Source organism: Ciona intestinalis, chromosome 1 (genome assembly GCF_000224145.3).
Source record: "Ciona intestinalis chromosome 1, KH, whole genome shotgun sequence".
Taxonomy (NCBI): Eukaryota; Metazoa; Chordata; class Ascidiacea; order Phlebobranchia; family Cionidae; genus Ciona; species Ciona intestinalis.
In genome coordinates, this window is record NC_020166.2 from 3,822,627 (window position 1) to 3,836,105 (window position 13,479).

General features: G+C 35.3%; 2 protein-coding genes across 5 annotated transcripts; one reads left to right on the forward strand and one right to left on the reverse strand.

Moving 5' to 3' along the window:
• Positions 1-2,548: 2,548 nt before the first annotated feature.
• LOC100182085 lies at positions 2,549-13,479 on the reverse strand. 4 transcript variants are annotated; one of them, XM_004225473.4, is made up of 5 exons: positions 6,778-7,105; positions 4,296-4,507; positions 4,177-4,230; positions 4,082-4,098; positions 2,549-2,887 (listed from the first exon to the last, which is right to left on the reverse strand). In XM_004225473.4, exons 1-5 carry the CDS (start codon positions 6,978-6,980, stop codon positions 2,768-2,770), a joined length of 606 nt encoding a protein of 201 aa, XP_004225521.1. In that variant the 5' UTR covers positions 6,981-7,105; the 3' UTR covers positions 2,549-2,767. The 4 variants fall into 4 exon arrangements, 3 of the variants coding, with proteins under 3 accessions (XP_004225521.1, XP_002132101.1, XP_018668270.1); XM_002132065.5 differs by having other exon boundaries at positions 4,082-4,230; positions 6,778-7,102; XR_001974824.2 differs by lacking the exons at positions 4,296-4,507; positions 6,778-7,105 and adding an exon at positions 13,441-13,479 and having other exon boundaries at positions 4,082-4,230.
• On the forward strand, positions 8,707-10,304 carry LOC100184451. Its single transcript, XM_002132056.5, has 4 exons — positions 8,707-9,026; positions 9,179-9,390; positions 9,457-9,651; positions 9,985-10,304. Exons 1-3 carry the CDS (start codon positions 8,827-8,829, stop codon positions 9,540-9,542), a joined length of 498 nt encoding a protein of 165 aa, XP_002132092.3. The 5' UTR covers positions 8,707-8,826; the 3' UTR covers positions 9,543-9,651; positions 9,985-10,304.

Here is a 13,479-nt window from a genome sequence, read left to right on the forward strand (position 1 = left end):
CAGATTGCGGCTATGGGTAGAATTGCGCGAGAGCGTGAAAGAGACGACTTGGCGTGCCTCATCGTGATTAATCTAAGACTATTCTCAATTTTTATGAATTAAAACAGAATTGAGGCCAAATTTTATAATTGGTGATTTGGTATGCAATATTTTCCACTTCGTTTCTTATTGTAAAAAAATCGCGCGTCCAACTAATAAGCGCCAGAGGCGCCACTGAGTGAAACTTAAATGACCATAATGCATAAACAGTAAGGACGGTCGGGACACCAACTATAATTACTAACCTCGGTTCTCTTTAAGGGTAAAACAAAGCGAACCAGGGTGATGAACCAGCCACCCCGAGCAATAAACCGGCGGACCCAACAGCAACAGGCCCTCCCGTTTGCCTCTCAACGGTTTTTTGTACTGTTTAACCCTCTCTTCAAAGTTCTTTTCATCTTTCCCTCACGGTACGACCGTCTGGATGTTTAACCACTTTCGCAACGTTCTAAAAACTCAACATTAAACGCGCACGAGTTGCATGGTGTGGCATACGGTTCTTGTGCAGCAGACCAACTTTGGTGCAGGCTATCGTTAATGGCTGGCACGCGAGAACAAATAAGTTGCTCTATGCTTGTTTAAAAACAAATAAATGTCCTGTATGCATTTATAGTTCTTTCTCTTCGTGTTTAATTCGCGAGAGCTGATATGGCGCTCATTTATTAAACAGCAAAAACAACTAATTACATCAGTTATATTTAATGCGACTGCAGATGCGCTTGCTTTTTGGCAACGAGTTGTTCAATAATGTCTGGTAAAGTATATACAATTGGCACATTTCTTCTGTTCCATCAACTGATGTGGTTTCCGATTGGTGGCGCATTTACCCTCTACATACAAAGAATTTACCCCAGTTTACGCTGCTCTAGAGTCTAGACCAGCAGTGGATTGAATTCGAGGCTCGACGCTGCTACCGTTGTCAGTGTATCGTATAGTAGGGCGGGGGAAGATAGGACACTTGTTAGACGAGACTCTTTTTTAATTTTCCTTTTACGGACCCCCATTTAATGATAATCAGGAAAATAAGGTTACAGAATTATTCGACAGTATTATCACGACTTTATAAAACGACTGTCAAAGCTGATTACTGTTTTTAAATATTAAAAAAATATGTAAAATAGAAACAGTATACTTTGAACAGGTAAAAAAAGCGAAATAGTAAGGTGCTATTTTTGAATGCTCGCTAAATCATAGTAAAGCCAATGATTTTTTTAGTTTGCGTGTGCGAACGATTAAACTAGTTTCATAGCTTCATAAAACAACCTGGAATATTCCGTACAGTTTGATTTTGTCTCATAAAACTAGTTTTAGTTTTGTAAAAAAAAACACTGAGATATAAGCATAAAGAAAACAGACAGAGGCCAATATGACTTTAATTTATGGTAAAAACAACAAAAAAATATCAGTTAAACGGTATATATATAAAGTTTAAATGGCAAAGAAACTAGCACAGCTTGTTAAACTTGGTAGGTTAACGACAAGTTGTATAGAGTACTGCCAATGTAAATATAATTTTGAGTCCCATCTTTCCCCACATTGTAGTTTTGGATGTTTTCATTGCCAAACTTTGAAAGATTTGATTTTAATTTGGTAATTTATACCTCAGGGGTTTTTCAACTGTAAGATACTGATATAATAAAAAAATAATATTTTGAAAATATACAGTAGGGTGGGAGAAGATGGGACACCTTTACACAAGGTTTCCCATCTTGCCCCACTCCACTATATTCGAAATTTGGTCATTTGCACTTGGTGTTAATTTATAAGAAGGGGCTTGTGCCAAAAACAGAGTAGTAATACCCAATTTGTAGCAAAAACTTTATCAATAGTTATTATCAATTTTCTGTTATTACAAATTCATACATTTGTAGGATACAATATTTATCCATTCATGTTCGAACATTACCCATTGTCGTTCAAACAATACCAGTTGTTATGCAATAATATAATGTATAGGTAACATGTTAAAAACTATAGCAGTAGGGCAAGAAAAAGAATGTTTAGATTTAATTTTCAAACCAGCATTATTTCGTGTTATTTACGTATATTCCTATTTATAAATACACTTAATAATCAAAATTAACAATGATTTCAAACTGTCCCATCTTATCCTGTGTGTTTTCGAATTTGTAAAATTTCAATTGTTGTGCGGATTATATTTTATTAAATTGGTGTCAATTAATAAAGGAATGATAGTACTAATTCGTGGTATTAAATAAAAACCGTCATCTATTTTGATTTTGGAAATATTTGGCAATATGTGTTTAAGCGTTCTATCTTCCCCCAATGTACTATAGACTGTAAGTCTTTGGGCAAAACGCTTAATGAAAATTTCTCTAAATGAGTAGTTCCTTATTGGTGGTCTAAATTCTTAGCCATGCATTAAATAAAAATGTCCAAAAAAATATCACTTATAAAGTTCCATATGTGCAAACTCGTAAAGGCTGTCAAGAAAGTGAAACAGATCACAGCCTGTGTTATAAAGACTGTCGTTTCCAATCACGCCGGATAAGTGGGTTATACGTTTATTTATTCACGTTTGTTTACGAGTGAGTTAAACTTACAAAATATAAAACAATGATTGTGATTGCTGGTTATATCACGTTATTGTGTTCTAACAGAGTTTTAAACAGAAACATATACTTCAGTTTTTCGTACAAGGCCTTATACCTCTTTCAAAATATTCTCGTTTGGTGAGATTTGAACATTTTCCTATACATGTCACCACTCAGGCTTTTTTGGGAAATATTGCCAAAAAGAAGATAAACAGAAGAAAAAGTAAGATTTTTGCGAACAAATACTCATCATGCTGTGTCGTGCTGGCCATACTCTGTCGTGCTGGCTGTTTCTGAAAAATAAAGTCGTAATATTAAGGTGCTAACTTAGAAATGTTTACTCAAATCATGTTAAAACCGCCCAAGTTTTGTAGTTTGCGAGTTTGAACCATGTCGCACACAAAAATATACACAAAAAATATGCATCTTTTCCCACCCTACGATATATAAAAGTTAAAGGGGCATAATCGCACGACCGATGTTTTTCACGCGATGTTTTTAGAAGCCGTTTTTTTATTTGAAACTTTTGTGGCACTCTTAGATCACATTCGAGCAATTCTATTACCACAAAAAAATATTTTTTTGTTGGTATATAGACCTCTTTAATAAGGTGGTAAAGAAATTAGCACAGTCATTCAGACTTTAGTGGGATAACTGCGAGTTGCAGAATACTGTACAAAATGTTTTATTTTACCCTAACTTTGTAGTGTGAGTTTTTATTGCCAAACTTTATTGGGATTGTTTTTAACTTATACTTCCTGGGTTTAATTCAAATACCAAGTATTGATACAACAACATGATAATGTATGGAAAATGTGTTTGAAATTCAGTAAACTTAAAGGCCCTTGGAGATGATCTATGAGAGGTGGCTTGTGCGAAATAAGTAATAGTAATACCTAATTTGAGGAAAAATATGCACTTTATTTAATGTTATTATCAATTTTATGTTGTTAAAAGCCGTAACTTGTTTAAAAATATTCCGCTTTACCCCGTGTCCTTCTTTACCCCACCGTAACCCATAATCTATTTTGGTTAATGTGCAAAATACCGTTACTGCTGCCAAGAAGATATGCGTTAGGGAATTAAAAACTCTAGAGAATTTTCAAACTGTGTTTTCTCCAAAGCACATAATAGGCTTTCCTGTTGTCATGGAAAAATTATCAGCGCGTCTGTATGTGTATAGCGCAGAGGTAACACGTCGACGCTTGGTGCTGCTGTTACAAATTTAAGCATGTGTTTTTTCGGGAAATACATTTAACAGAAATTGCTCCAACCCAGTGGTCCCTAATTGGTTGTTTAAATTGTCGGTCATACATTGCAACATTTGGAAAACTCCTCACAAAATGTTTACACACAAGTTTACATGCGTGTTAACTTATAACGGCCATCATTATCTCGCCGCTTAAGTATAAAAAGGCTATAAATGAATTACATTTATTCATAAAAACAATTCGACTGAAGGTCTATAGCTAAAAATATTTACTAACGTTCTCTATGTTCCGGGCATGATCGACAGTGTCAAATCTTGAAGTTTCTGGAGTATAATTTGACCTATAGCCTCGCGGTGTATATAGATGATCCGTCATATTAGTTCTGCCCTGTACCTCATGTTGCCCGTAGATTGAAGGTGAAAAAACTTCAAAGAGTAAGTTTCGTGTAAATTAAATACAGCAACTAATTGTTCGTACTTAAAATGTTTACCTGCTTGTGATATACCCTCATAACATTCACAATGTCTGTATGCTGGTGGAGCTCTCTGTCGACGTCCACCACTTCGTAGTCGTACATGGCAGCCATTGTTGGTCGAAGTAAAACGTTCTTCATCGTACTGGTTTATAACTTGAACTTTGATGCTGTGAAGATGTCCAGATATTTCCAACACACGAAAAACGTACAACCGACGATTGTCAACACTGAAAAGTCGATCAAACAGATATTGATAAAATTGTGTTTATTCAGGACAAACTTGTTCAGTTGGTATTCAAATAGTAGGACGTGGGAAGGTGGGACACCTTTAGCACATAATATACCCTAATCGTGTTTTAAACAATTAACAATGGTGTATATGGGAGTCGTGAGGATACGGTTCTATATATTGAGGATACTGTTCTATGTTCTTTGTTTACTACCAAATGAAACGAGAAAATAGAATGATAAGGTTTCCCATCTTTCCCCATCATACTATAGGACTTATAAATGTAATTTACTTTATCCTCGCGTGGCCGGAAAACGACAGTCCTTATCACACGGGTTTAACATCTCGCGGCCGTTTACGAGTAACCACGTTTGTTACTTTGTGGGTGATCTTTTAGGATTTGTTTTGTGTCTGGCTGATAATTTGGACAACCCATTAGTGACCACTGCGTTAGAGCAGTTGCCGTTAAGTGTCTTGCCCAAGGACACATGCGCTCACAATGGTAGCAGCATCGAGCCTTGTACCCTCTGGTTACAGACGGGCGCGCTAACCAACTGTGCTACGGCGCTGGAGTTACAAAGTTGTGTATACACCATATAGTTTCCGGTAAAGTTAGTATAGACCAAGTTAGGAAACGGATTGTAAAACAAGGAGTCTTATTATCCATTGTCTCACGTTTATGACGTCATAGTCGCCACCATTACAGAGCCCACGGCATAGCATTTTATCATTGCTGGGTGCTGTTTTTCGTTTAAATATTGCGATTTTTTAAAAACCAAGCACTTCTGCGCGTAAAAATGGCTTTCTACTAATGTTATATCTTATCACAATAATAAACCTCACAAAAATAATCAACTTTTATTGAACACTTAATCGATTAAAGAGTATAAAAACAGAAAATATCAAGTTTACTAACCAAAAACATAAAAAAAACATGTTTAAAATAAAAAATACAAACAAAAACGCATAACATCACTATAAACTGGTGTATCTAGCTGCAGTTTTGCATGTAAATTGCCGTGATTTTACTTTTTGGCTCACAAACTTAACACGTATACCCGGCAACGAAACTTAGGGTATCTTTGTAAAATTTGCCTAATATCGAAGTGACATTGAGGAAAACAATACTGAGTTACTATTTTTGGTCCTCTGCTTGAATTAGTAAGCTACCTTTTCTGCGTTGCGGGTCTTTATGAAATCGGAAAACGCGAACACCTTATCTGCTAGTTAGCTAGTATTTAAACAGTTTGGAGCTGCATGTCCACTCATGTTGGATTATAAATGTAGTAAAGAATGGCTTTGTAGATTCGTAAGTATGATCATATACTATTATGTAAACTAAGCTGATTGCTGCTAGTCTTAATCGCCAACGTAAAGTATCCTGTTATACCAAACTGTACGCTGAAACCCGTCAAAATATTAATTTACTTCACATTAATTCCTAGGTTTAATATTATATAACAAGATTTATATTAGAAATTATATTTTAAATGTTAAAACAACCGCTATACGTGTTTTCTAGATTTGTATCGCTTACAAGAACTAAATGAACACATGCCGACCATGCATTTGGATAGGCGATTCACGCTCTGTGGCCTCCGTAATGGCGGACATCACGAGCGCCGTTTCCTAACTTTGGTTTCCGGGTAAGGTTTCACAGGTTTATTCGTTTATACATTTCCCCTTTTGTTTTTAATGGTAGCCCGTTTAAAATAGAACTGAATTCAAATTAGCATACAGGTGGCAACGACTAAGCTAAACGATATTGGTTGTTTTATTCATAACCACACCGTCTAAAGTTTGACGTCATTTGATATTCCAGATCCTTCCCGGTTGAATGCGCAACTATAGTATGGTGGATTAAGTTCAATAAAGACAACCTGAAGACTACGCTCCATCTTTGGTTATACATTTCACTAAATTCCCCATAACGATTTTTAGAAAACTTAACTTTCAATTTATATTACCGTGTGGTGCAGTTTTTGTTCGATTTCAGTTCTACATCTCTACTTGCAAACTTTATTTTTGCATTTTGTGGTCCGTGGTCACAGCATGAACACAAGGAATGTTTTAGTAACGTAAAGTTTTCTAACCTAAAACGTACCATGCACTATTTGATTTGCCTTTTGTTTGATGAATGCAAAAATACGGTTAAATACTTTATACCGATGCCCTTTATGCAACAGTTTAACGCGAATATTGTTATTATGATATAATTAACGATTAAACCAATAACAATCACATCGGTGTCGAAGTTTTGTAATATACCTTATCGCCTTGTTATCCTTTATAATCACTCTTATTGGACGGATCTCATCCGCACTGACAGATCCAGTTGATATTAGTTGACAAGTATCATGTAATTCAGCTCCCTCATTTTTAAATGATTTTGCAACTGAGTCTTGCGAAAACTGAATATTCGTGGGTTTCATGATGCACAAGTTACCGGTATATTGGTTTCTACCATACATAGTTCATCAGATAAAATCTTTACTTCACAATATAAAATAGTCAAGACTTGACAACACTATAAGCCAGACTGCGAACGACCTGAAGCGAACTCCCATACATACCGTACAATCATGGCGCCCTCTATGCGTACAATCATTATACCGCTTTCCGAACTCCACTTTTGCCAATGGGGAAGCCCCTAAAGTTATACAATGGTACACGAGGAAGTATGCCTATACCAAAGTTAGTATAGACGTTGGCCTATACACACTTATAGTTATTGGATGAATGACCAAAATGTTTGATTGTGATGATGATTAATATTAAGTTGTTATATCTCCGCTTTATGGGCATCCATGGATTTCACCACTGTTACGTATAGTAAAGTGGGGAAAGATGGGACACCTTTAACACATAATATTCAAATAGCCTTATCGTGTTTTAAACAATTAACAACGGCCTGTGGAAGTCGTGAAGATACAGTTTTATAATTCATTGATTGTTCTTTGTGTACTATCAAACGCGACGAGAAAATAGAATCAAAAGGTGTCCCATCTTCCCCCACCCTACTATATTAACAGGAACAGGGTTTAGTATATTTATATACATAGTATATTTAGAGCGGAAACTTTAGTGGCTGTTTTTATTTTTGATTTCTTCCTGCTACTGCAATAAACATACACAAATTTAGAAACCTTACCAATTGGACATCGAGGTTTTTATTCTTAAAGTAAAATTTATAAAGATGCGACTTTTTTATTTTATTTTTCCGTCCCATTTGGTACAGTAAACAAGTAAAATTTACAGCTTTCGCAATATTATCATCACCACTCCCATAGAGCGTTGGCATTTGTTCAGGACATTTGGATATTATGTGCTAAATATATTCCATCTTACCCCACGCAACCCACCGTACTACACATGTTTATATACGGCAACCCACTGTACTCCGCACAACACGTTTATACACGGACTCCAATGTTTGTGATAAAAACCTATTCATGAAACTTTGCATTACGCTAGTTATGTTGTTGCGCTATCAACGTGGTTTAATTAGTGGCCGCTTTATATACTATAGTCACCAATGTATTTTGCACATTTTTTCTATGGACATTGGTTTGAACGTGTATTTATATTTCCATGAAGTTTCCAATTTCTTGGCAATACTTTCAAATTTTTTTTACCCCACTTTTGAATTGTGTGGGTTTTTATTGCTAAGCTTTATTGGGCTTGTTTTAAAATTATTAATTTATACTTCCTGGGTAATTCAAATATGAAGTATTGATATAACAACAAGATAATGTATGGAAAACATGTTCGAAGATCAGTCAAATAAGACACTTAAAGATAATCTATGAGAAGTGGCTTGTGCGAAATATTAAATAGCATTACCCAATTTGTGGCACTTATGTGTATTGACTATTAAGTAACGCGACTTCTTTGACCAACTTGAATGAATGTAACTTGCTTTAACGAAGTAGAAAATAATCTACATCAAATCACCAATAATAAGATTTGACTTTAATTCTGTTTTAATTCATGAAGATTGAGAATAGTCTTAAATTGATCATGCCGAGGTATTCCAAATCGTCTCTTTCAAGTGCAAGCACAATTGTACGCGTAGCCAATCTGTGCAAGACTAAGGGAACAGAACACTGTACGTTAATACTTAGCGAGAACTTCAAACACCATGGCTCAACAAATCAACTGTGTCTGTGTCCATGACGTAATATTTTCTAAATACTGGAGTTACGCACGAGGGGCTTCCCCGTAGGCCAAACTGTCGTCTCGGTTTAATGAGTAACGAATTCTTTCCTTGGCATTAGTTTATTGTAAGTACAATAGAAAGACCTCGCATGCTCAGATATGGATGGTAGAAGAAAATATACCGGTAACTTGCTCATCACAAAACCATCGAATATTCAGTTTTCGCAAGACTCAATTGCAAAATCGTTTCAAAATGGAACTGAATTACATGAAACTTGTCAACTAATATCAACTGGATCTGTCAGTGTGGATGAGATCCGTCCAATAAGGGTGATTATAAAGGATAACAAGGCGATAAGGTATATGGTAGGGTGGAGCAAGATGGTGGTAGTATTCTCACGTTAATATAGAAAACTTGTCATAAAATCATTTTCTTTCTTATGGGAACTGTTTTAGTTTACATAAAAAAACGAAATTGTGTTCATTGCGGTTGAATATTTAATATTTTCAGTGTTGACAATCGTCGGTTGTACGTTTTTCGTGTGTTGGAAAAAGCTGGACATCTTCACAGCATCAAAGTTCAAGTTACAAACCAGTACGATGAAAATCGTTTTACTTCGACCAACAATGGCTGCCATGTACGACTACGAAGTGGTGGACGTCGACAGAGAGCTCCACCAGCATACAGACATTGTGAATGTTATGCGGGTAAATTACTATCAGGTAAACATTTTAAATGCGAACAATCGGTTACTGTATTAAATTTATACGAAAACTTATTCTTTATAGTGTTTCCAATTGCTTGGCAATATGAAGCCCGTGCCCCAGCAACCACTACGACAAAAAAAATCATTAACAACACCGCAGGCAGATAACAAGCCAAACAAAACTGAACAATCTTCAAATTCGGGATTCCAGTACTATTCTACCGATGACAATGACTTTTCTTCCACCGATTCTGACAGCTCTATTATTCCTAGCGATGTGAGTATTTATTATTCCTAACAAAGTTTTGTAGAACTGATGCTGTTTTATCGTGTTTAAAACGTTTTGCATCGGTAGCAGATTAAACTGGACTGTTGCGATGCCTAATTAGTTTATTACGAGGCAAATTAATCTTCGTGACTTTTAAACTGAGGATGGACCGGTATGTTCCAACAAGAGTGACACAAATAAAGTATTGGTGTCATATTTTACCAAAACGTTTCCCTTTCATCGTATTTTACCTTGTCAGTATTACGTATTTGATAGAGAATATTTAAATATAGATTTTCGTCTAGTATTTACATTTTTTATTAAAACTAAGTTTATTTTCAGGAACCTAAGCCAAGTATCGAACCAACCAATAATAGCTTTTGGGTCACTGGAATCGTATTTACTGCAGTTGCTGGGATTGCTGCTTTCCTAGGTTTAAAAAACTAACAGAATCGGCTGAAATCACATTGATCAATGGTGTTGCTGTTTAAAACAGGACCAGAGTTCGTATGTAAACAAATAATTCACACATCCTGAGGCCCACTCTTATTATACGTTTCTTCAATTCAAGCATTGTTTGGGAGCTGTGCTTTGTTTTTGTTAAATAAGGTATATAGGATTTTTCAATTTGCCAACAGAGAAATAGAGGACCCTTAAGTACACATTGCCCACTGTTTCCAAACTCTAAGTATATGACGGTTACAACTAAAAGTATATATCTATGAGAAATATATTAAAATACACGAAAAGTTATTTAGCTTTTCGCACAGCAGGTGTAACTTTAGCGATTCGAAATTTAGCAATTCGAAAACATACACGGTAAGACGGGACAGTTTAAAATCATTGTTAATTTTGATTAATAAATGAATTTATTATTGGGAATACACGTAAATAACATGCATACAAACTTGTAACAACAGAAAATTGATAATAACTTCTAGAAAAGTTAATATTTAAAAATAATTCCCGTGAAACTGCTTCTGCTTTATTTAATCTAAACGGTCCGCGCTTTGCTCTTGCAAAATTCAGTAAACTCCTTTACTGTAGAAAGGCAATCTCCGTACGCTACGAAAGACAATGTAGATAAGTTGTCATGCATTTTGTTGTTATAATAAAAGTTTAAACGTGTGTACGCGTAGTTTCGCACACCACTGATATAAGGTGTGACCGATTAACAAAGATTATTCTCGCTAAAACATCATGAAATCGCGGTTAACGCCACTTGATTTTCACATTTAACTATATAAGAATGTTCTATTCGTTTGGACGAAAGTGGTTTCTAGCATGTTCTTGTGCTGTTACTGATGGCTGGCATATCATAATCACAAATACATTATCTAAATGTAATCAAAGAAAGCATAACATGTTTTAATGTCCGAAATATGCACTTTTATTCCTTGCAAATGCGGTGGGGTTTAAAAAATGAAATACTACACAACAGAAGAAAACACACGTTTATAACGCGCAAGCTGTGAACTGCATCGTTATATTAAAAGTCTTATTTCTTAAAAACAAGTTAATCATTCCATTAATGCACATTTTGTCAGTAATCCTTTATCTTGGCTGCATGAAATAGATAACACATCTCCTACATGTTTGTGAAATCGAGGTTTGTGCGCAAGATTAGTACCATATCCTGATCAGCAACAGCTATTACACGCTTACAGTAACTGTATACCCTACGAGCAGTGTATGTTCTGATGTATAACAGTATACTGAAGTCTGATTTATCACCATAGTATACTGAAGTAAACAGCTATATCACTTTAGTATACTATTGTTTAGTGGGGTGGGGGGAGATGGGACACCTTTAGCACACAATATCTTAATATTCTGGTGTTTTAAACAATTAACAACGGTCTATGAAAGTCGCGAGGACAAGGTTTTATAATTCTTTGAGTGTTCTTTTTTAACTACCAAAATGTACGAGAAAATAGAATGAAAAGGTGTCCCATCTTCCCCCATTGTACTGTACGTTTATTTGATTATGATTGTTTACGAGTGAGCTAAATTTACAAAATTCAAATCAATGATTGTAAGTGCTGTGGTCATACCACGTTATTGTGTTCTAACAGAGTTTTAAACAGAAACATATACATCAGTTTTTCGTACAAGACCTTATACCTCTTTCAAAATATTCTCGTTTGATGAGATTTGAACATTTTTCTACATGTCACCACTCAGGCTTTTTGAAAGAAGATAAACACGATAAAAATGATAACAAGTAAGATTTTTGCGAACACAGACTTATCATTCGCTGTCGTGCTGGCCATATTCTGTCGTGCTGGCTGTTTCTGAAAAATAAAGTCGTAATATTAAGGTGCTAACTTAAAAATGTTTGCTCAAATCATGTTAAAACCGCCCAAGTTTTGTAGTTTGCGAGTTTGAACCATTAATCGAGTATCATAGGTTAATATAATAAGCTGAAACATTTCGTACAATTTGATTTTGTCTCATATAATTTGTGAGAAAAATCTACAAAATGGGATGTTGGAACGAAAGGCGGTGTCCCATCTTATCCCACCCCACCATATATGAAGTTGATGAGGCATACTCGCACGACCGATTTTTTACTCCCGCGTTTTTGTCGCGTGATATTTTAGAAGCTGTTCCTTTATTTGAAACTTTGGTGGCACTCTTAGATCACAATCGAGCATTTTTATTAACACAAATGCTTTTTCGTTGGTCGAGGCCTTTAAGGTGCTGGTAAAAAAAACTAGCACAGCTATTCAGACTTTAGTGGGCTAACTACGAGTTGCAGAATGCTATTAATATAAAATCTTTTATTTTTTCTCCCATTTTACCCTACTTTGAAGCTGTGTAGGTTTTAATAGCCGAACTTTATTGGGCTTTTTAAAATTTTTTATTAATTTATACTTCCTGGGTAATTCGAATATGAAGTATATTAATATAACAACAAGATAATGTATGAAAAATTTGTTCGGAAATCAGTCAAATAAGGCTCCTGGAGATAGTCTATGAGAAGTGGCTTGTGCGAAATATGGAATAGCAATACCCAATTTGTGGCAAAAATATAAACTTTATTCAATGTTATTATTAATTTTCTGTTATTAAAAGCCTTAAACTATTTTACAAATGTCCCGCTTTACCCCGTGTCCTTTTTTACCCCACCACACTACTCTATTTTTGTTAATGTGCAAACTACCGCTTAATGCTGCCAGAAAGATACACGCTAGAGAATTTAAAAAAAACCTAGAGAATATTTAAACTGTGTTCGATTTTCTCCAAAAAAATGAGAAAAAACTATCAGCCCGCCTACATGTATATATAGCCCAGAGGTAACGCGTCGAGGCTCGGTGCTGCTGTTACCAAATTAGACATGTGTGTCCTTGGCAAGACATTTAACAGAAATTACTCCAACCCAGTGGTCCCTAATGAGTTGTTTAAATTGTCAGTCATACATTGCAAGATATAGAATAATCCTCCCAAAATAATTACACACAAATTTACGTGTTAACTTATAACAGTCATCATTGTCTCGCCACTCAAGTATAAATACATTTCATTCATTTATAGAAAGTTCGACTGAAACTCTATAGCTAAAAATATTCACTAACGTTCTCAAGTGTGCTCGGAGCATGGTCGACAATGTGAACTTTTGAAGTTTCTGTAGTATAGTTTGGCACATGCACTTGCGTTCGTGTATGTAGATAATCTGTCTCATTAGTTTCGCCCTGTACCTCTTGTTGCCAGTACATTAAAGGTGAAAAAACTTTGAAGAGTAAGTTTTTGTGTAAGTTTAATACAGTAACTGAATGTTCGCACAAAAATGTTTACCTGATAGTAATCTACCCGCATAACATTCACAATGTCTAT